The 23,997-nt window shown below is 40.3% G+C and overlaps 2 protein-coding genes across 4 annotated transcripts; both read left to right on the top strand.

The window, feature by feature from the left end:
* The first annotated feature begins 692 nt into the window (after positions 1–692).
* On the top strand, positions 693–5,244 carry gpr135 (G protein-coupled receptor 135). 2 transcript variants are annotated; one of them, XM_016671972.1, is made up of 3 exons: positions 693–1,019; positions 1,352–1,629; positions 2,793–5,244. In XM_016671972.1, the coding sequence occupies exons 2-3, from the start codon at positions 1,535–1,537 to the stop codon at positions 4,153–4,155; spliced, it is 1,458 nt and encodes a 485-aa protein (XP_016527458.1). In that variant the 5' UTR covers positions 693–1,019; positions 1,352–1,534; the 3' UTR covers positions 4,156–5,244. The 2 variants fall into 2 exon arrangements, with proteins under 2 accessions (XP_016527458.1, XP_007553215.2); XM_007553153.2 differs by having other exon boundaries at positions 693–1,116.
* Positions 5,245–6,837: 1,593 nt separating this feature from the next.
* On the top strand, positions 6,838–22,737 carry LOC103138780 (disheveled-associated activator of morphogenesis 1). 2 transcript variants are annotated; one of them, XM_007553119.2, is made up of 26 exons: positions 6,838–7,153; positions 9,128–9,316; positions 9,398–9,487; positions 10,890–10,961; positions 11,081–11,172; positions 11,246–11,465; positions 12,993–13,106; positions 15,293–15,403; positions 15,478–15,581; positions 15,650–15,716; positions 15,790–15,907; positions 15,994–16,132; positions 16,687–16,745; positions 16,829–17,016; positions 17,111–17,344; positions 18,180–18,287; positions 18,365–18,459; positions 18,847–18,931; positions 19,032–19,138; positions 20,201–20,289; positions 20,355–20,523; positions 20,601–20,708; positions 20,795–20,855; positions 20,928–21,062; positions 21,683–21,853; positions 21,934–22,737. In XM_007553119.2, the coding sequence occupies exons 2-26, from the start codon at positions 9,146–9,148 to the stop codon at positions 22,111–22,113; spliced, it is 3,087 nt and encodes a 1,028-aa protein (XP_007553181.1). In that variant the 5' UTR covers positions 6,838–7,153; positions 9,128–9,145; the 3' UTR covers positions 22,114–22,737. The 2 variants fall into 2 exon arrangements, with proteins under 2 accessions (XP_007553181.1, XP_016527462.1); XM_016671976.1 differs by having other exon boundaries at positions 6,838–7,168.
* Positions 22,738–23,997: the final 1,260 nt, after the last annotated feature.

Genomic DNA, 23,997 nt, shown 5'->3' with positions numbered 1-23,997 from the left:
CCCCCTTTTTCTGTTGCCGTTAGGAAATGTGATATGTATTAGCATCCGTTCTGAGTTTTCTTTACAAGTATTATGTTTTAACATATATTTTATACAAATGTAATAACGTATATCATGAGTAATTTTGCTGCGTTTTGTATACGTTTTTAAATGCCGACATTATTATCCATGTTGGCTATGATTAATTTTACAGATTTTAACTGCTAACTGCTGCCAACTTCTGCTTTGTAGGACGAAATTGACAAAAATGTACCGCTGTACATTTTATTTAATGTAGGCGTAAAAGCTGCTGGACTGATGTCAACTACCAACTTAACTACCTCTTTTGTTAAAATAAATACAGAGAACCTAATGTATCTGTCATGAAGTCAACTTGCTGGAACAACGTAGAAGGGTTACAGATGTTTGGCAAAACTTTTAATTTATGTACGAATGAGAATTAAAAGGCAACAAATAAATGAAAAGCTGAGAGGCAGCGTGATTCTTTACAGATAATCAGGGTAAAGGGCAAAACAAGACCCAAAACATAAATGGTACCATTCAGAATCCTACAGAAAACGCTCCCTGCTGGTCCAGATGGTGCAACAGCTGATGTAACCATGGAAACCACAAAGAGAACCAGACCTCATTAAAATTTTATACGACGAAGCGGGGGTCACGTGACCGATGTCATCACGTGATTGAGTCTGAACTGGTTTGTGGACCAGTAAGCACCGGGGACGAACCAGCAGCCATCTGACTTGCTGCGGAGCCTCTGCATCATCAGCGGTTACCGTGGCAACCGTCACAAAGCCGCGAGCGCGTTCACGAGGGGTCCGTGGCTTCAGACGAATCTCAGGAGATCCTTTGGGTTGTTTTACTTTTTCATTCGTTTGTTTTATTTTTTACCAAAAATCGTGAAGACAGCTGCCGTGTTGATCCAAACACAACGGAGCCCGCAGCGTAATATCCGGTCCGCGCGCGCTCGACTCCGAGCGAGATGACGGACACAGGAAGTGATCGAGAGCGGATCGATGGAGGTGATTAGAGATGTTAACCCAGAGGGTCGCTTTAACAGCTGAGTGCGGTTCTGATGAGGTTCCGGTCCAGGATCGATCGGTGCTCTGGCTCGTGTAGGTCTGCGGTTCTGATCCAGGATCTTTGTTTCAGTTCAATCTAGTTTATGGGTCTGATCCAGATCTGCTTCTTTTGTTTTTGTTCTGATTCATTTTGAGCTGACTGCACCATCTGTTGAAATATTTGCTCCAGCACATCTGGACCGGGTCCACACGAAGCTACCAGTTGAATGAAAACCGGTTCTGAGGGATTGTGTGATTTGCTTCTAAATGTGGGAACATCTATATTTTATGAGGACTCCTGCGGATCAATCGCAGCTCCAGTCCATGACCTCTCCATCCGGAAGCTGCTGCCAGGGGACGAAGGTCAGCAGCAGGAGGAGGATGATGATGGTGGAGCCCGGACGATGTCAATAATTGATCAGCAGCTGCAGAACTAATTGGGAGCTGATGGGAACCAGTTTGGCTTTAGAAACCCAATGGATTTACCCGTTAGCATGGCTCTACAGTCCAGAACCAACTACACAGCCGACTCTGTGGGTCCGAGTATTACCGCCTCACCTGTGGAACCCAGGTGATCCAACAAAACATCAAACTGACTTTTAAATCTGGTTTTGCATAATTTAATCACCTAATCCAGATTATCTTTATACAACTTTAACTTTCATATTTCACAAACATTACTACCTAACAAAAGTAATGCATAATTGTAAATTTTGCATAAAATTGTTTTCCTTTTTTCAGTCAACAATTGTTGGTGTATTTCTAATACTGCATAAAAAGGGTTAAATAAAAAATTTGCAGAATGTGCCAATTTGAAAAAAAATCTGATTAATCATCAGAATAAAAGATTAATCGATAACTAATCATTAGTTGCAGCTTTATAAAACTCACTCAGTATGCAACAGAGAGATTAATAGAATCGATTTCTGTTGATCACAAGTAATCAGTAAATTTGACTCAGAAGTTATTTGAGTTTATTGGATGGTGAAGTTTGCAGAGGTGGGTAGTAACTAGTTGCATTTACTCAATTACATTTACTTTAGCTTTTGTTTGGAAAAAATTTACTTAGGAGAGTACTTTTTACTTGAGTACTTTTATCATGAAGTATTACTACTCTTACGTGAGTAAAATTTCTGGATTTTCTGCCCACTGAATGAAAAACAAACATGTTTTAACTACAAATCCACCAGATGCACACATCTGCAGTTTTTGTTGAAGTTTCTTATTGAAAGAAACTGATTTGGAAAAATTTTCTTTTGATTTTATTTACTTACATGAATTGTCATTTTCGTCCTTAAAATCTGATTACGTAATTTTTAAATCAAATGATTGATCAGTTACTCAGTTTTGTAGTAGACTTTTACCAAATACTTTTTTACTTTAAGTTCAGTAATTTCTTGGACGATTACTTTAGACTTATTTTATTGTCGTTGCACAAAAACACAACGGTGAAATGGACAACGAAATTTCATCACTTGGCCACCAGAGCACACAGGAAAAAAAAAGACAGAAAAATATAAATACATAAATATGCAAATAATAACTTTGCATAACTTAGCATTTTCAGACAGTCATATTAGGGGGATTATTGATGTTTAGAAATCCAGTGGTGAATCACTACATTGATGTAGTTCTACTCTTACTTGTTTACAGTTTTTGGGAACTCTACCGACCTCTGGAAGTTAGAGATCAGTATTTGATGCATTTCTCTGTCTCTTATGGATGTGTCTCCAGGGTCGTTTCCATAGTTACCGCCCTAGTGACGGCCACCACGCAGGCTGTCGTGGGAACGTCGGAAAACCTCTCGGCCCTCCGGGAGCAGAGGGGCACCGACTCCAGCGAGGTCCAGCCGCCGTCAACCGCAGCGGTTCTGAGCGCTGCCGCGGTTGACGGGAACTCGGCTCTTCAGGGCTTGGAGGTTGCGGTTCAGGCTCTGGTGCTGCTCTTCATCTTCCTCCTGTCCAGTCTGGGTAACTCGGCGGTGGTCGTAGTCATCATCAAACACAGACGGCTGCGAACGGTGACCAACGCCTTCATCATGTCGCTTTCGCTGTCAGACTTCCTGACGGCCGTGCTCTGCCTCCCCTTCTCCTTCATCATGCTCTTCAGCAAAGATGGCATCTGGATGTTCGGCGATGCCTTCTGCGTAGCCAACGGCTTCTTCAACACCTGCTTCGGGATTATCTCTACGCTCACCATGACTCTGATCTCCTTCGACAGGTACTACGCCATTGTCCGGCAGCCTCAGGCGAAGATCGGGCGCCAGAAAGCCACCCAGCTGCTGGCGGCCGTGTGGCTGACGGCGGTGGTTTTCTCGCTACCTGGGTACCTGCTGGTCAGAACCACATCAGGAGTCCATAAGCGGGGGTTCTACCACTGCATGTACGTCTTCCATCCTGGCGGTTCCGGCGTAGGGACGGCATACAGCATCTGCTTGATCGTCGTGTGCTTCCTGCTGCCGTTCTCCCTCATGTGCTTCTGCCACTACAACATCTGTAAAACGGTCCGGCTCTCCGAGATCCGGGTTCGGCCCGTCACCACCTACGCCTACCTGCTGCGCTTCTACAGCGAGATGAGAACAGCCACCACGGTTCTGATCATGATCGTGTTCATCATCTGCTGCTGGGGGCCGTACTGCCTGATGGGCCTGGTTACGGCCATCGGGAACTACAGGTTCAACCCGGCCATGGACACGGTCGCCGTCTGGATGGCGTGGGCCAACGGCGCCATCAACCCCCTGATCTACGCCCTGAGGAACCCCAACATCCGCATGCTGTTGGGCCGCAGTCGACAGGAGGGCTACCGGACCAGAAACATTGCCGCCTACCTGTCCAGCCAGAGCCGGAACCGAGAGGTCCGGCTGAACCAGACGGAGAGGATCAGGGACTGCTACGTGAGCCGAGCTGGGCCCAACAACAGCCGGCTATCGAGTTCCAGTCCAGGAAAAACGGGAATGGCCACAGCAGGAGGAGAGGTGGCCATGTGGGCCTGCAAGAACCCGGCCGTGTTCTTCTGCAGGGACGCCCGACACGACACAACGCCGCTGCCCAACGCTGCAGGGGAAGTGAAGACAAAGACGGCCGATACCAGCTTGTGACCGGGTCGGAAAGATTCTGGCTTAAATTTACTGTATGTAACTTTTATGAAAAAAAAGATATGTATTTTACAAAGTTGTTAAAACTTTTACCATGTTGTTACAGTGCAGTATGAGACGGATAATCTGAAAAAATCAAGTTCCTCCACCTTCTCTAAGTGCTAACAAGAAACAACCAATCAAAGCCAGGAGGCGGGTCTTAGTGCTGTCAATCACTCGTCTTTGCTCTCTATTACAATACATCTTCTCCTTTGTAGTAAATACTAATCCTAATTAGCATGGCTACAGGTAAACAGTTTTCCTTTAATGGTAAATTGTTTTTCCAATATTACTGTGTTCATGAAGTTGATTGACGGCGCTAATACCCGCCTCCTGGCACTGATTGGTTGTTTTTGGTGGGGCGTTTCTTTAGTAGTTCAGGGAGGAGGCGGAGATCCATATTTTCATAGATTACCTGTCTGAAAACAAACTTTCACAACTTGCTGACAGTTTTAACGGATATGTTAAAACATATTTCTTTCATAAGAGTTACGTACTGCAGCTTTAAGGACAATCTGAGCCGTTCATGACTTTACTTTTAATCTTTTGCAGTTATTTAAGCAGCTTTTATACAACAATTTTAAGAACATTTGTGTAAATGATTTATCTGGAAAAGGACTCTGGATCTCTCTTCTCTCCAATTTGCCAAACATGCTGAGTTTTTTCCATCTTGTTTCTTCAGAAAACTAAACATCTGAAATTGCATTAAATGACTTCAGTGCCCATAAACAAGGCATTCTCATTGGTTAGCATAACCAATCATAATTTATCAATACCTTTACCAGTTTTCCCTCTCTGACGTTGGAAAGTTTCACATATTTGGGATTTTACCCTCAACATTTCAACTGAAACAAGTGTTACTTTGCATAGTCAAGGAATTTTAAATATTTCAAAATGTATTTTGTCACAATGCACATTCAGTATTTGAAAGTATTTTAGTAAAAATGAGCTAAGATTAACTTTTATGATGCATTGTTATGTCTGTCATACAACTAAGTTTTGTCATTGAATTTGTGATTCTAAAAGATTTCCAATAAAGATTTTTAAAAGATTTTCTCAGATTCAGTTTCTCTGCAAACATTGAAGGTTTGTAGCAGTTCTTCTTCAGCAGATGCCTCTGAAAGTCACCCACTTTAATGTTGCTACAACTGGGCTGGGTGCAGGGAAAATGTTATGACGTTCAGGAATATTACCAGGCATCTTCTGTCCCAAAATCTTCAGGATTTTAACAAACAACACTGACCTCTAGCAGGACAATGATCAGGTATAAAATTATTATTGCGATGAATATTAGTGTCTATTGTCATTCTGGAACTGCTCAAACTGAATAAGTTTGAATATGCAGAAATATTTGTAAAGAAGACAACAGGAACACAAAAGTAACGGCTTTTGGGATTATTTCCCTCTGTCAAGGTTAATTAAATTATTTATAGTTCAAAATGTCTAGAAAACTTACGATAAAAACAGTGCAAATACAAATTAAACAGGATTGTGGCAAGGGAAATGGTGAAAACCCTGGATGTGCCACCTTTCACAATGGCTTTTAATACATTTTGTTAAAATTAATAAAAAGAAAGCCAATGTTTTAAAAATAAATATAACAAATGCGGGTTTTGGTTGTTTTCCTTTTTTTTTTCTTTCAGTAATTGCAAGGAATTTCCACGACAGAATGACAGTAAAAGTACCAGAATTTACCTTTAGACTGATTTTTCTTGTCATTAGTTCAGAAACTATAGAAATAAAAGTACGTGTATTTTAATGACAATATATTACAATATTTTTCAAAAATTTAGTTCTTTTTTGCCAGTTATGTAACATTTGGAACTCATAAACATTTTTAATATGACCTCAGACTTTCACAAATCTTCCATCAATATTAATTTTTATTCTGGCCGGCTCTACAAAGTGGGTTTAAACTTGTAATTTTAATTCATAAAAATCTACACGATACCATAGTAAAATCTATTTCTATTCTATTGAAAATATGTAGCTAGAGCAACGAATCTTTCACTTTACGTAATATGGTTCCATTTTTCTTTTGTAAGCTGTTGTGTGTTTAGGATTTAATTTACGAGTCCAGACAGGTCGACTGGAGTTTGATGCTTGCTGAGCTCCTGTAAAGCTGCTGGTTGAACTGGTCACCTCTGCCTCTCCCAGTGCAGAACCAGTGTAAGGTTGAGGCTTTCATCCTGGAAAAACTGGCTCTGCTCTGATCCTTAACTGTGAATTTGAGTGACCTTCTTCCTGAAGGCAGAGCAACTTTTCCTCCTGCAGGATCAGATAACCGTTGTTGGAATGTCACCAAGCTTCATAACACAACACACACATTATAAATCTATTTTTAGAAGCATGAGATCTGATTTTTGTTTTAATTTTAAAAAATCAAGTATTTTTTAGTTACTGTTATGATTAAAGAGTTCTTATGAGTGACGTTTCACCTCAACCTGTAGTTAAGGATGTTCAGTTCAGATGCTGATTTACGGATCAGGTGGAGAGACGCTGCCGCACACCGAGCCTCACCCTCCGCCCTCTGCAGGGGTGAGGCAAGGCTGGGTGTGACTGCAGTGGCAGGAATGCAGTCATGTGTGTTTCAAACTCCCGCCGCGGCTCTGAGTCAGGTTCTCACACACACACACGGAGTCACACATACACCCTGCAACTGTGACATCAGGTAAATATGAAGTGACTGTGAGGACGGTGCTGCAGTTCTGCAGGTTTCTGTGAAACTGGACAAACGGCATGAATCAGCTCAGCGGGGAAGTCGGTTCACCTGCGGAGTGAAACAGTTTTAACTTTAACTCAGAGATAAAGCCTTAAAGACCTGATTCAGATTCATTTTTTAAAACTAATTCCAGATATTTTGGAACATGTAAGGAGGTTTTCTTCAGCATGTTGACTTGGAGACGGCAGGTTGAACTGGACCAGTCACAGCTGGAAAATGACTTCATACCCTGTCACATAAGTGAGTATCGCACAGGTAGGAGACTCACACATCATCCCCTCAATAAAACACAGAGACCATCCTGAACCTGGGTTTTTATCTCATGGCATCAACAAACCAATGCAGTTCTTATTCAAATGTGACGCATCAAAAACAGAGCAGATGTATTAACCCTCACACAGGGTGAAAATTGAGTGCTGGTCAATGACCGAGGAGAAACTCAACAGTTTCAAAGTTACTGAACTTTGGATTCTCAGAGTCTCCATCTGACACACGTTTTGTTGTTTTGATAAAGTAGGCAGATTGTTCAGCCTCTTAACTCAATTAATCAGTTAAATTCATTCACTTTATTTTGGATTTTAATTGTATTTAGCACCAGGTGAGGTCCTGATAAACACAAGCTGATTAAATCCAACTCACATACCTCTTTTTTTCTATGTCCACTCATGCATTGAAGGTATTTAGTTGATCCAAATCAGTACATGACAGTAATTCACCCACTTCTCTGAGTGTAGTCCTGTTAAATTAATGAATTCAGTACAGAGTACCCAAAAATTGTACTCAAGTAATAGTAACACTAAACTATTTTTATTAAAGTAAAAGTAAAAATTAGCCGTCCAAGAAATTACTTTGCAAAAAGGCGACTCAAGTACTGAGTGATCAAAATATCAACTGTTTAATATTTAAAACTGATATAATCAGATGGAACAAAATAAAAAGTTGTGTGAAAATTTAGGCTTTTTAAGGACCAAAATGAAAAAAAATTGTAACAAAGTCAAACAAAAGAAAAAAATCCAAATTAATTTCTTTCATTTTAAAACTCATGACAAAAACTGAGGGTGTGTGTCTGTTTTTGGTTAAAACAAGCTTGTTCATTTGTGTACAACATCCAAAAATTGACCCAAGTGAAAGTGAAAAATACTCCTGAAAGTATTTTTCCCCAAAAAGTTACTCAAGTAAACATAACTGTGAGTAATTGTGTTTAGTTACAACCCAACTCTGATCACAGCTCTGAGGAACTGATGACGTTGTTGACAGAAAGTCCATGAAGACAACAGAGTGAAAGTTGGTTCTGATATCTGAGGGAGAGACTAAATAGCACATTAGATCCGATCATTACTGAGAGATTACAGAGTGATTATTATTCATGATTCAACCAGAAAGATAATCAGTAGACTTAGATTAGTTGGAGACACAACTAGACCAAGACCAGGCGACTCAGAGTCTGACTGAAACTATTTGGTGGTCAGACTGACAACAGATCCGTCAAAAAGATGAAAACCAGAACTGGACCAGCAAGACAGAGTCCAGCTGAGACCAAATGAGCAAAAACTCAAACTGAAAACTAGCAAATCAGAGATCAGGTCAACCAGAGTAAAACTGAACCCAACTGAACCAGAGTCCGGTTCGTTTGGGGAGTGTGAACGTGCAATCGAACTCTGATGTGGAACAAAAACAATTAAACTCTAGTTCGGGAAATAACCTAGGTCTGTTTGATTAAAGTGAACTCTGGTGTGGTTTAAATGCATATATGAATGCCAAGAGCAAAAAGCAAGAAGTGGACTAACGCAGGGGATTCTGGGTAAATACACCCAACAAACGTGCAAGTGGGAGAAATGGCTTGTGGTCTTAACAAAAAGAGAAATCCTTCAAACTCTAAAATCTAATGGTACTCCATTTTTGTTTACCTTTTTTAAAGAAGGAAGTTGTACTCATGTCTTCTTATGAGGTTTTTGTGTTTAGTTTGACAGAGTGCAGTGTGAAATCAAACCACAGCAGATAAAAGTGTAATAAATGTTACAGTTTTGGTCCCCAATTAACCCGAGTCTACCGAACTGCCAAACCAAATTGGTAAACCAGAGACCAAGTTAACCAGAGTCAGGCTGAGGTCAGCAGAACGAGTCCAGTTAAAACCAGAACTTGTCCAACTGAGACCAGGGCAGGGTCAGGTTGAGATCAGGCCTTGATGTTGTCTTTGCGTTTCTTTCTCTCTAGTCTAGACGTGTTGTAACCATGACGTCCGAGGAGAAACCGCAACAGTGGTGGAGCCTCACCACTCTGTTTCCGTGGTGCTACAAAGGACATGACCAACCACCACCGCCCCCTGACAATGACGTGCCGATGTTGGTCTTGGAGCCCATGCCTTCCCCCCAGGAGGTGGACTCCAGGTTTACCCAACTGGTGGTGCGTTCAGGAGCACAGTTTCTGTCAGAAATCTGATTATAGATCCAGACATTAATCCCAATCTTTCTGTTTCCTCTGCAGAATGAACTGGGGCTCCCAGAGCAGAAGAAAGCAGCCATGTTTGCTTTGCCAACAGAAAAGAAGTGGGAGATTTACTGTTTCAATAAAAACGTAAGTGACTTTATTGGAAATCCAATGCAGCTGAAATCTGTCCAACAACATTTTCCTGCATTAAACTACGGCGTAAGAAGTGACAAAAACAAACTTTGTCAAAAAAATTTTATATTTCCAACTCTTCTTCACCTTAGAAATATAGTTTCTTCTATTCAAAGCAACATATAAATTTTTTTGTTGGAAAAAAATTGCAATAAAATTCCAAATGTTTCCTTCCACAGTTCAGTTGTTTCCAGATTTTAGTAATCCTGGTGTTGATTCTGAAGTGACATATTGAGGTGATCCCCATGCAGGGCACCAGTACCACTGGAAGTGAAACAAGCCCTCAGCACCATGCTGCCTCCACTTGTTTGACAGCTGAAGGTGTTGATTATAGAGTTGGTGGCAGAATGTAGACATGGAAACTGAGGGAGAGACTAAATGCACATTGGAGCTGAACTAAGACTCAAATAAACTACAAACCACGATGAAAAGATAAACACAAATCTAAAAAAAAAAAAATCCAGCTGCACAAAGAACAAAACACAAGATTAAACTCAGAAATTAAACTCAAAGAAATGAACTTACATGGCAACAGCCTTGTAACCTAATGGATATGTATGTAAAAAACTAGAATAAGTGGTAAAAACACAAACATAGATGAAAACCAAAGGCTCAAGGATTGTGACAGTATTAGCTGTTTCAACTGATTATCTTGAAATCTGTCATTTTAAGAAAATAACCAAAAAAACTTTTCCAGCTTGCGCAAATCTGAGTTTTCCATTTCAGATCTTTGCTGAATTTCTTAAATTTTTTCTGATTATTGATCGATCCAACAAGAATTATCAGACAAATCCTTTTTACAACTGGATGCACTCCATCGTCACCAATATCCAGATATTTGTAGGTATTGGTCTTCAATTTAAACACTTTCTATAACCTTCACCAGCACTTATTAAAAGAATTAAATAAATTTAGGGATCTGATGTTGCAAAAAATCCACATTAAATATAAACATATTTTTAAAAATAATTGAAATTTTATCTGTATCATTCCAGTCTGGATTAAAGAACTACTCCACGAAAAGCCAAACTTTACAAACATGCAAATGATGTGTGGATTTAAATATTTGAGCAGAAGTAAATTCAAGCCTAAAGGAAAAAGAAATATTTATAAATATTTACAGCCCTGTTAAAAATGGCACCATAGCTGGTTTAGTGTGGGAACTAATATAATCCAGTGTTATGTTGCATTCCAGTTACTTGGCATGCCAGTAACTGGAACCCTGACTTCGAAGGGTGTTCCAGTTGATTTTTTTCTGACTGGGAAGTCGGAATTTCCCAGCTCCAAGTACAACTTGAACGCATCGTTAGTGTATGCTGATGACTGTGTGGTGTTTTTATACTGTGTGTGTTTTTAGGATGCAGCTGAGGATAGAGGAGCAACCAGCTGGCCTCAGTATTACATAAACCAGCTCAACTCCATGGCTGTTGTGAGTTGTTTCTGAACATTTTTCCCACCATCTACCACCAAAAGAAGGATGTAAAACTAACTTAGCTTAACTGTTTGAAACACTGAGGTGTTGTGTTGATGCGAGTCCTGTTTTCTCAGATAAAGCCTGTGTTGGCATCGGAAGAAGAAGAGCAAGTAAGGCTGAAACAGGTTAATGGTCTGAAAACAGCGCTGCGGACTCAGCCAATGAGGTTCACCTTCTCACTCAAAGAAATCCGAACTCCAGAGAACTTCAGATTAACTAACTTCACTGACCTTCTGCAGTTTTGTGACCGGCTTCCTTGATCAGGATGGCCTCTCCTGCATCCTTAACTTCCTCAAGTCCATGGACTACAATATGGCTGAATCCCAGATCCACACGTCTCTGATCGGCTGCATCAAGGCCCTGATGAACAGCTCCGAGGGCAGAACCCATGTCCTGGAACACCCAGAGAGCATCAACATCGTGGCTCAAAGCCTAGCTGCGGAAAACATCAAAACCAAGGTGTGTGGATGCTGCCTTTACAGCCTTTGAAACATAAACATGCTGAAAAGATTAGAAATTAGGGACGAAACAATTAATCGCGATTAATCGATTATCAAAATAATCGTCAACTATTTTAGTGATTAATTAATCGTGCAGTATACAGATTTTAAAAAGGCCATTTAGTAAATAAAAACCACATATGCAGAGAATTAATTAAGCCAAAGCTTTACAAAAATAGATACAATTTGCATTTAAGATAAGTTTTGTTTGTAAATATGTTTAGCCAAAACTCCTCAAGTGGTATATTTTTAGCTTCACCTTGTTCAAATACTACAGGTATAACACTTAGGCAATAAAATGCTTCATTTGCTTCTTTTAGTATATTTCTAATATTGTATAAAAAAGGCTCTAGTGGATGAATGAAAAATCTAATTTAATTAGATTAATCCTATTAATCGATTAATCGTCAGAAGAAGAAAAAGATAGATTAATCGGTTACTGAAGTAATCGTTAGTTCCAACCCAGTTGGAGATCAGAGTGGCTCGTGTGGTTCAACATTTTTTCAGCACATTATTTTGTCAATGTGATTGCCTCATTGACGTAATGGACATAATTAGTGTTAAGTGTTCAGTTCCCTCAGTCTTTCCTCCCAGCTGTTGTTCTGATTACACCACATCAGACAGAAGGATGGACAGGTAAGGAACTTCCTGCTTTACCTGTATTACGCTGTGCTACACCCACTCCGCACATTTCCTGTTCACCAAGAACCTTGCGACATGTTCAGAAAGTCTGATTTTCTGAAATAAATTCACAAACACCTAAAGACATGTTGCATAGGATGATGTAAAATTACCCCATAGCTGCTTCTGTAGGCGTGTAGACAACGTTTTAACCCTGTAATTTTCTGTTGCTCATTGAATATTTATGCACTAAGCATCTGGTCCCTCCCTTTCTCACCTAAACATCAAACAGACCAAACCTGTAAAATCATGACTGATAGATTCCCAGACCCAAAGCCTCTGTGGGAATTTCGACTATGCAGTCAGAGTTTGTTCTTAGAATTGATTTGCCAGTATAAACATGAGTCAGATGCAAGTTTCACTTCATCAGGCCAGCTGGAGGGGAAATGACAAAAACATGCACATAAATGGGGAGCTATGATGCATTTTACACATTTTTCTACTTCTGTTTGAGTTTCTACTGCTTCTAAAAAAAAAACCCAAATGCTTAATTAAATACCCAGATGTTTTTTCAGGCATTAAGTTAAAGTTATTTGGTGTCTGGACAATGAGGCATTTCAAAAAACCTTCTTTCCTGGGGTTGCGAGGCAAGCAACCCCAGGAAAGCGAAACCCGTTACCTAGCAACCCAACTGGAGTTCCATCAATCACCTAGCATCGCAAGTGGAGCTCCAGCACATTTGCTCAGCAAAAACTGTAATGAAAATGTCTTGTGTAGCCCATAGACTTATCCTAACCTGTTCTAGGAAGCATAATGACCTTTAAAAAACTGATCTCCAGTCTGCTGTTTTTCTCCGTATCCTCAGGTGGCCGTCTTGGAGATCCTCGGCGCTGTGTGTTTGGTCCCAGGAGGCCATAAGAAGGTCCTGGATGCCATGGTCCATTACCAGACGTTTGCCTCAGAGAGGACTCGCTTCCAGGTCTGCTTTTCCTTCTGGCTTTTAACCAAAAACTATACAGGAATCAAAACTCTGTTAGCTTATGGGAAGTTTTTATCAGTTTGAGAGATTTCTGTAAATCTGTGGGAACCAGATATGAAAGTCAGATCTACAAAAATATTTCAACAATCTGCAAACTGCAGCAGAAAGTTCAGAGTCCGGTTGAACAGTTTCTGATTGGTCTGTCTGCTGTCGCACACGCAGGAATTCAACCAAAGGCATTCAAATGATGCAAGCATGGAGCAAATACAACTAGAAAATAAAAGTTTGGTCCCCTGCTAGAAGGTAGAGAAGGAAAAGGAAACCTCACTTTTGATTTTTAAACCTGAAAACTTGAATAGTGACGAGTCTGTGTGCTGACAGAGGAATGACAGAGTTGATTTAGTTTGTGGTGAACCGTTTTTGTCTTGATTTAGATGTTTCGGATCAGATTACGACACATTTTCACTTTTAAGGCAAAGTCTATCTGATTAAGCTCTCCTAAAATTGCATGACCCATCTGGAATGAGGGTTTCTGAAAACCTCTATCTTTTTGTCTCGTTTGAAAAAAGCAGAGTTCAGTATCTGATTCTCCTTTTTTCCAAAGTGTTTTTCTCAGCCAACATTTCAGTTGGTATGAACTTCCTAAATATTGCTCTGTCGGATGTAGACCTGAGTGATATGTTGTCTTGGCTTTTGAACAGCGGTTGAGAGGATTAGATTTCTGAGTCACGTCATGAATAAGTTACTCAGAAGTTCATAAAACACCAAAAATAAAAATAAAATTTGATACTTCATGTTGGAATTTTTTTGTCCACACTTTTTAGATTTTTCAGAATGAGCTTAATCTAATGGAATATATCTTTTAACGATTATCTATGAACCTACGGGAAAATGTTGCCTGTTTTAGCTGAAGTATGTTGATAATGTTTCTAAGATAAAAATAACTGGAGATGAGAAGTTAACCCGTACAATCGCACAAGAACTGCCTGCTGTATTATCTGATAGATACCATAAAAAACAGGAAATTATACTTATTAGATAACAACAAGCAAGAGGAAGTTTCCTCAGGATTACAAATTACACTTCGTTACGATTGGAGCTGGTGACCAATGGAATCAACAGTTAAACTTATTAAAAATAAACCTTATATTTATTCACTAATTATTAAATTGAGCTAAAACATATAGATTTGAATGTTTAGAAAGACAAAGAGTGTTAATTAATCTACAGAGAACTGACTAATAGCAAATTTAAACTACAAAATGAAGGTTACAGGAAGTGAATGGTTAACTTTAAAGGGAAAACATGCGGTTGTGATAATGTTGGTGCCTATCTCTAGAGGTCACTGAACGGGAGGCGGGGTATCCTGGATATGTTGAAACGCAAACACTCAATCCATTTCAGAGACCAACTGAGACCCAAAGAGCATAATTTTGGATTCACAAAACATTCGGAATAAAATTACTCACTTAACCCAAATGACTCTTTCAAACAAACCGAGCAAACACTTCCTACAAAAGTATTTACATACACAAACATCAGTGTATTTTATTGGGATTTTTTGTGAAAGGCCAACACAAAGCAGGTATAAAATATATAAGCGTTTCATATCAATCGATATTAAAATTATTGATACATTTTTGTTTTAAATATCTGGTGGTGTAACCTTTCTTAGTCCATAGTTTCCCTTCCATGTCCTTGTTTTTTTATTCTTAAGCAGTTATGAGGCACATAACTGTGCAAATTACTCTACAGATTGTTGCTAGGCAACCAGAGAATGGGTGAGTTGCTAGGTAACCAGAGAGTGAGTGAGATAGTTAATTCCACTTGTGTTTTATCGTTGGCTTACAATCCAGAAACCACTTGTTGTATTCTTGTTGGTTGCGCAGCAGGCTCCACTTCTGCTTTTCAAAGCTGTATGGTTGTATAATTGTGCATCTGTTTGCAGCCATTTTTATGTGTGAGTGTAAACGTTGAGTTGGGGGCGTGGCCAGCAGCAGCTCATGTGGATTTAAAGTGACAACTCATTCTGACCAGAGGCGGAACCGACCAAATTATTATTTCATTATCTAAGAATGATTTTGTGCAAAAAAAATTAATGAACATGTTTTGTAGCACCCGTAGATCTATTCTGACCTGTTCAAGGAGGCATATTGGGTCACCTCTAACATGTTTCCTGTGTGCAGAACATGATGATCGACTTGAACCGGTCCACAGGGCGCCACGGGGACGACGTCAGCCTGAAGACGGCCATCATGTCTTTCATCAATGCTGTTCTCAATCAGGGAGCAGGAGAGGTAAGCAAAGTTTTTCTTTCTCTCTTCTTTGATCGGTTCGTCTCCTTCATGTCTTCTGTTAAATCTGATCTTAGAACAGTCTGAACTTCCGGATCCATCTGCGCTACGAGTTCCTGATGTTGGGCATCCAACCGATCCTGGATAAGCTCCGGTCCTGGGAGAACAGCACCCTGGACTGGTAGGTCAGGTGTTCGCCCTGCAGACTGAGTCAGACTGAGTCTTTGGACTTAACCTGCTTCTTTTCAGGCACATAGACTTTTTTGAGACCTGGAGAATTGAAGATGAATTTGAGATTGCTAAACGCTTTAAAACTGTAAGTAACTCCCACATTTAGACGGTTCAGATTGGAATCTGTTGATAACTTGATGTTCTCTGCTGCTCCTCAGACTCACATCGACACTAAGAGTGCGACCCAGATGTTTGACGTGATCAAGAGCAAACTGAGTCACACTGAAGCTTACCCTCATTTACTGTCTGCTCTGCAGCACTGCCTCATCATGCCATGTAAAACTCTTACATTGTTATATTGTTGCATCTCCTCAGCTAACAGCAACATTAACTTCAAACTATTTACTTGGTTCTGTACGCAGATAATAACAGCAGGATGTCGGTTCAGTACTGGGTGCTGTTGGACCGGATCATTCAGCAGATGGTTCTGCAGACGGATAAAGGCGAAGATCCAGATGTGGCACCACTGGGGGATTTCAACTTGAAGAATGTTCTGAGCGTGTGAGTTCAGACATTCGAGCAGGAAAAAAGTCGAAAACACAACAGAGAATGTTGGAAAACTAAGAACTTACTAAGAACTTTAGGTTTGAATTTTCAGGTCCAAATTTTAGATCAACCTCAGAAGTTTTCTAGGAAAAACTTGAAATTTTTTGAAAATTTTATTTAAAAATATTTGAAACTCAGAAATCTTAGAAGTGTCTTCTAGGGAATCTTTGAGATTAATCTCAAAATTTCTTATTTTTTGGTGCAAATTTTTGACTTCTGAGACTCAGAAATTTCAAAAGTTTTCCAGCAAATTTCTGACATTAATCTAAAATTTTCTAAGTTTGTCTTTTTTTCTTGCACATTTTGGACCTTAGATTTTGGTTTTTCAAGGAAATTTCTAAGATAAAAATTACAATTTTTCAGTTTTGGTGGAATTTACTCATCGTTTTATGCCTTAATATGCTGTTGTGCATTGTTTACAGAGTTTATACTGAGGACTTTCTGCGAAATACAAAAATTACATCACAGGTTAATTAATAACTTGAAGTTGTCTTTTTGCGCCTTAACAGGCTGATGAAAGAAAACGAGATGAAACGTTGGAAAGAAGAAGCAGATGAAATGCGAAAAGGTAAAACAAACATTTCTCCAAGTCCACATTTAACCTGTGAGTCTGCGGATGTCAGAAAAGTAAACAATGTGTCTCTTTCTCAGAGCATCAGAAGCTGCAGCAATGCCTTCAGAAGAAAGAGAGGGAGTGTGAAAGCAAGAGTAAAGAAAGAGATGAGTTGTTTGAGATGCTGAAAAAGGTGAAAACCAAGCTGGAGCGAGAGAGCGACGAGCATAAACGAACTAAACAACAAGTGGAAGAGCTGAACGCTCGACTGCAGCAGCTCAGCTCTGTAAGCTTTTAAACTCACATGATTAAAGTCTCTGTCTCTGAATGTCCTGTTCTCTTTGTGGCTCTGAAGAGATTTTACTTTTCTCTCGTTCCAGAGCTCAAGCATTCCAGGAGGTCCTCCCATCACCCCTGGTGGGTTTGTTTCACCTGTTTCCACCCCCACTGCTCCTGGTCCTGGTCCTCCTCCACCTCCTCCTGGAGCGCCTCCACCTCCAGCTCCTCCTCCTCCTCCTGCACCAGGACTTACTTTAGGGATGACAGAGAAGAAGAAGAACATCCCTCAACCGTCCAGCCCACTGAAGTCCTTCAACTGGAGCAAATTACCGGAGGTAAATTTAACTTCCTTCTGGATTTATTTCTTGCTGAGTTCATTGTGCAAAGCAGCGGCAGATTTGACTTTTCAGACCAAATAAGGCGCTGACGTTTTTACGGGTTCAGCTCTTCTTCAAGCTCAACTGTGGATGAATAAATCATCCATCCATTGTTTTTCATTTATCCAAGATTGGGATGGGGAGTTAGTATATCCAAGAGGGAATCCTAGCAAATTCCTCCATTCCTTCTTGGTGATCCCAAAGGATTCCCAGCTCAGAAGTGATGTGTTATCCATGTGCATCCACATACGACCCTGGAAGGGGAACCTATTATGCAGAACTCAGATTTTGCACGTTTTCTTCTAGAAACAGCCCAAGTACTTACAAAAACCCCACTCTGACATATTTGTGGTACTAGGTTAATGTTTTTTGATCAAAAACCTGTGAAATGTTGAGTCATTATTGACAGAAACTGTGCCGTTAATTAGCAACCCAAGCTGAGCTCCAGCACATTTGGTCATCTGGTATTATTGCTGTATAATGGCCGCTGGAAAAGACCAGTGTTTGTTGTTGTCTTACTATCCAGAAACCACTTACTGCATCCTTGTTGGTTGTGAAGGAGGCTCCACGTCTGCTTTTCAAATGGTTGTATAAGTGCCCAAATGTTTGCAGCCATTTTCAAGCGCAAGTGTAAACATTGAGTTGGGGGGTGTGGCCAGCAGCAGCTTATTTGGATTTAAAGTGACAAGAGCCACTAAATCTACACTGATTTCATTGATGTCAAAGAGCTCAGATTTTGAAATTAAACTACACTGATGGTGATGACATTTATTAAGGTAATTGTTTGTTTCAGGCTAAGATAACAGGAACCATCTGGAAAGAAATCGACGATAAAGATGTGTTCAAAGTTCTGGATCTGCAGGAGTTTCAGAAGACTTTCTCAGCTTACCAGCGATCAGCGGTGACACAACATACAATAACCTGACTGTCTCTTTAAACAGAGCTGTTGGACTCTGACGGAGCTATTTGTTTTTACAGAAAGAAAATGGTGACGCTGAGTCTGTTAAAAAAGTCAAGGAGTTGTCGGTGATCGACGGGCGCCGAGCGCAGAATTGCAACATCCTTTTGTCAAAGTCAGTATGGGTTTCTGGTTGTGGGTCTGGGCAACTTTGGGTCAGTTTAAGTTCCTGTTTCTGGGTCAGAGTAAGAATCTATTTGTTTGCCTTTTGAGAATATGTTGGTCAGTCCGAGATGCTATTTCTGGAACTGTTTCTGGGTCACGTTTTAAGTTTGACCCAGAGTTTGGGAGGCCAGTCTGAGAACTTTGTTCTGGTTCTGGTCTAGATCAGGTCCTGTTAGTTGGTCAGGATCAGTATGTGGTTTGTGGAAACATCCCGTATCCTCTTTTTGGGTCTTGGTCAGTTCCCCTGATGGTTGTTCAATCTGATACGCTGCTGCTTGTGGGGCTGGGTCAGTTCTCTAAATATTGGATCCTGATTGTTTGAGTTTGTGCGTGACAGACTGAAGATGACCAACGAGGAGATCTGCCAGGCCGTCATGAGCATGGATGATCAGGAGGAGTTGCCCAAAGACATGTTGGAGCAGGTATGAAACCAGCCGCCTCAGAGACCAAAGCTCGAGTCTTTGACTTTCAGTGACTCAGACGATGAATTAAACAGAGATTTTCTTGCTGTGTGTGTCTCAGCTGTTGAAGTTTGTCCCTGAGAAGAGCGACGTTGATCTTTTAGAGGAACACAAACATGAACTGGAGCGCATGGCCAAAGCCGACCGTTTCCTGTTTGACATGAGCAGGTGTGTATCAGCATCAGCACCTCGTCGGGGGGTGAGTTTGCTAACTGACTCTGGGGCAGGAACAGTCAGTTTGTAGTCCAAAGGAACTATGAACTCCATGATAGATGCATAAGAAGGTGGAAGAAAGGAAACTGAGAGCTTCAAGAAGGTTAAAGGTGACATATTATGCTTCCTTAAACAGCTTAGGATAAGTCTGTAGGCTACATAAAACATGGTCATTACATTTTTTACACAACTTTAGTCTGTTCAGTTCTGCCTGTTTTAAGCTCCTGCCAGAATGAGCTGCTTTAGGGGGTCTTGTCACTTTAAATCCAAATGAGCCGCCCCACCCAACGCAACGTTTACACTCAACACATGACAATACAGCTTTGAAAAGCAGAAGTAGAGCCACATGCACAACCAAACAAAAATGTAGAAAGTGGTTTCTGGATGGTAAGTCAACAAGAAAACACTTGTATTTTCCAGCAGCCATTGTACAGAGTATATAGTGGTAAACCAGCTGACCCAATGTGCTGGAGCTCAGCTTGGGTTGCTTGGTAATGGGCTGGGTTTGGTTGAGGTTGCTAGGAAACAACACAATGTCCATAACAACCTTGAAACTGCTCAATTTCCAGACACCAAAAAACAATAACTTATTGCCAAAACACATCTGGATGTTTTTTTAAAGCTCTCTTCTGAACAAGTCGAGACCCAAATGGAAGTACAAAAATGTGCAAAATGTGAATTTTGAATAATAGGTCTTCTTTAAGCTTTCTGGGGTTTTTCTGTGTGAAGTTAGCATTTTATTTTATTTACTCCAGCTTCCTTGTCACTGCGTTTCCTGGTCTACTTTAAACCTGCAAAGATTAAGAAATAACACAAGACGGATTCAAAAGTGAACCAGTCCCAACCTGTTGAATAAAAATGAACAAGAATTACTTTAATCCATCCCTCCGTCCAGGTTTATTCTTACCATCAGATCTTTTTCACCAAACTTGCTCAAAGGCTTCAGTATTGTGAAAGAAAATGTCACTTATTTTGTGGGAACTAGTTGGATCTAAATCTTTTCTTCTGCTCAACCAGAATCGACCACTACCAGCAGAGACTCCAGGCTCTTCACTTCAAGAAGAAGTTCAATGACCGAATGGCCGAAGTCAAGCCTAAGATTGAAGGTAGGAGTTCAGAGGTCAGTGCTCCTTCCTCACTGTCCTCTTCCTCATCCTCTTTCTTCTTGCAGCTCTCAAGCTCGCCTCCTCTGAGGTGATCCAGAGCCAGGCGCTCCGTCAGCTCCTGCAGGTGGTTCTGGCTTTCGGGAACTACATGAACAAAGGACAACGAGGAAACGCCTATGGGTTCAAAGTTTCCAGCCTCAACAAGATGGTTGACACCAAGTCCAGCATTGACAGGTTTCAAACTCCTTCAGATCCCTGCAGACCTGCAGCTTGATGATGTGAAGGTCTGACTGCTGTTGTTGTGTTTGTAGAAACATCACTCTGCTGCACTACATGATCACTGTGCTGGAGAAAACGTTTCCTAAAGCCGCATCTTTCAGCAAAGAGCTGCAGAACGTCCCGGAAGCTGCTAAAGTCAAGTAAATGGAAAACACACCCAGAGCCACGTTTATGTTCCTGTTTTAACTGTGATCGCTAACATCACCGCCTTCCTGAATGTCTGCAGCATGACGGAGTTGGAGAAGGAAATAAACACTCTGCGTTCTGGTCTGAAGAGCATTGAAGCAGTAAGTTCAACAGAAGCATCAAATACCTGCTGAACTTTGCAGGATTTATATTTACATGCATGTTTTGTGCAGGAGCTGCAGTACCAGCAGAAACAGTCTTCCCAGCGTCCAGTGGATAAGTTTGTGTCTGTGGTCAGTCAGTTCATCACCATGGCTTCCCTCAACTTCTCAGACGTAGAAGATTCTTTGCAAGAAGCCAAAGATCTGGTGAGTTATTGTCAAATATTGTCCTGCAGGTTCCTCATGTTGTTGCATTAGTTCAGTTTCCTTCACCTTTTACAGTTTGTGATCCAGACTTTATTACAACTAGAAAGTTAGTTCAAAAGTTATTTTTGATAAGTTAGTTCAGTTCTGAAGTTTAATCTTATTTTTGTTTGTGTTTATTACATCATGATTGGATCATTTACACTGGCTTCCTGTTGGATAGATTTTAAGATTCTTTTAAAAGCTTATAAAGCTTTAAGTGAGTTGGTGATTTATTATCTAACAATTGTTTCCAGAACTTTGAGATAAAATAATCTGTTTGTATTAAATGTCCCTCAGACTCGACTTAAGAGCAAAGGAGATGATGCTTTCTCTGTTGTTGCTCTTAATATTTGGAATAAGTTACCCTTTCAAATTAGATCTGCTCACAGTCTTAAAACTTATTGTGATGTTTTAGTTTTATTTTATTCTGATTTCATATTTTTCATGTGTCTCTGTGCAGCAATTTAGTGCAGTTTCAACCTGTTTTTAAATAAATGTAACATTGACAACAGCAGAGCTCCGAACTTCAGGAAGTTAGCATGCTGTCAACTAACTCTTGAATTCTTGTTTTCCTGCTGAAGTTTGTAAAAGCGCTGACGCACTTTGGAGAGGACTCGTCCAAACAGCAGCCGGACGACTTCTTTGGGGTCTTCAACACTTTCCTGTTGGCGTACTCTGAAGCCCGGCAGGATAACGAGGACATGGCCCGGCGGCAGGAGGAGGAGGAGAAACGGGCCCTGGCGGAGGCTCAGGTCAGTGGAGATCCTGCCTGAGGTTCTTCAGCAGCTTCATGACCTCACCGGAGTCCGGCTCTTTGTGTTTGTCCCTGCAGAAGAAGAAGGAGCGGGAGCAGAGGATGAGGAAGGCCACGTCAGTCGAGAAGGAGGAAGGAGGAGAGTTCGATGACCTGGTGTCTGCGCTGCGATCCGGAGAAGTCTTCGAGAAAAAAGCGGCCAAAGACAAAAAAAGACAAAGACCGACATCGACCATCAGCCAGTACCAGGACAGGTAGTAACTGGGTTAACTGGGACAGAGGTGGAACCAGTGTCTTGACTGTAACAACCAATAGCTGACTCGTTGGGACTGGAGCTGAAGGAGAAACGGTTCATAACCAGGACAGATTCACTTGAACCGAACCAGTTGGTAACCACCAGCATCTTACTGGGACTGGACCGGTACCAGTGGGTAACCACCAGCATCTTACTGGGACTCGACCGGTACCAGTGGGTAACCACCAGCATCTTACTGGGACTGGACTGGACCAGTACCAGTTGGTAACCACCAGCATCTTACTGGGACTGGAACATAGTGTTCATCAGAACCAGCTCACTGGTGTGTCGATGGTTTCACCCTGAGGAAATGGTTTTGCTTCAAAGGCAAAATATTTCAATGGAGAAAATAAAAACTCAATTTTGTTTGTTTCTAAAGCAAAACAAAACCAAAAACAAAAAAACATTCTGGGTCATTTTAATGAAACTAAATTTCTTCACATTTCACCTTCAAACGAACCCAGAAAGAGCTGAAACATTCCCGTCACATCTGATATTATGAGACCAGTTAAAGCTGCAGTACGTAACTTTTATATAATTTTTTCTTTTTTTTTCTTTCTTTTTTTTTTTTTTACATATTTCTTAAATCTGATGTGTAATATAAAACAGATAATCTGTGAAAAGATCAATCTCCTCCTGATCCTCCCTGAGCTGCTGCTGCGGTCTGAAGAAATGCACCACTGCCAACGAAAACAACCAATCGGAGTCAGGAGGAGGAGCTTAGCGCTGTCAATCACCCTCATATACTCCTCATGGAGAAACAACTTATTACGGCAAACAGTCATCAGTGGCTATGCTAACTAGCCTCAGCATTTACAACAGGTTGTGCTGGCTGCAGATGGTGATTGACAGCGGTAAGCCCCGCCTCCTGACTCTGATTGGTTGTTTCTAGTTTATACTGGGAGAAAGAGAAGCTTGATTTTTTTTTCCCACAGATTATCTGTCTCAAATCAAACTGTCACACCATAGCGACTGTCAAGAAAAAATAAATATATATATATAAAAAAGTTACATACTGCATTTTGAAGTCTTTCATCTCGTCAAACAATAAGTTAAAATATTTAGAATAAAACTATAAAGTAACTCTAACCAATCCACCTGACAGTGAAAACACAGTGTCTGTCTGTTATAATTATTTATTGTTTGTTAAAGCACTTCATTATGTTCGTGATTCTAAAAGGGACGTGCAATAACAGAACCATTATTAATGCCTATTTATGTCTGATTAATTATCAAACAAGTTTAATTATGTTTTATAATCAGTTAGTACAATGAACAGAATATTCCAAGATGATGGTTTTACATATATTAAGTATTTTAAAATTGTAAATTTAAAGAATCAGTGTTGTATAAATGTGCCTGTTCCTGGCCTGATTTCTGTTTATTTCCGATGTTAAACTGTACAAATGAGTAAAATGTATCCTGTTCCTCTACGACTCACTTTCATAATAAACTGAGTGTTGAATAAAAATGTTCCTGAGCTGGAAGAGAAAAAAACACAGCTGACTTTTGATGGGTTATAAATCACATCTTTGTTTTTTGATACAAAGATGTGTATCAAAAAACACATCTTTGTGTTTTTTGATATTGCTGTGCTTCACAAATCTGAAGCACAGCAATAAATCTGTGCTTCAGATTTATTGAAGCACACTTCAATAAATCTGAATACAACTGAAAGGTTAATAATTTCCAAAACTTTATTCCAAAGTAATAAAAAGGCACACATCAGCAGGTTTTCTGTGTATTTTATGCATAAGAATAAAAATAAGAATAAAAACTAACGCCACAAAGGAAGTGGTTGTTGTTTAGTGTTATTTTTTATTATCAGGTTACAAGCTATAAAATTT

The sequence above is a fragment of the Poecilia formosa genome, unplaced genomic scaffold, assembly GCF_000485575.1.
Source record: "Poecilia formosa unplaced genomic scaffold, Poecilia_formosa-5.1.2 Scaffold54, whole genome shotgun sequence".
In the NCBI taxonomy this organism is placed as follows: Eukaryota; Metazoa; Chordata; class Actinopteri; order Cyprinodontiformes; family Poeciliidae; genus Poecilia; species Poecilia formosa.
The sequence above is the reverse complement of the archived record's forward strand: the minus strand, read 5'-3'. Positions and strand labels throughout refer to the sequence as shown.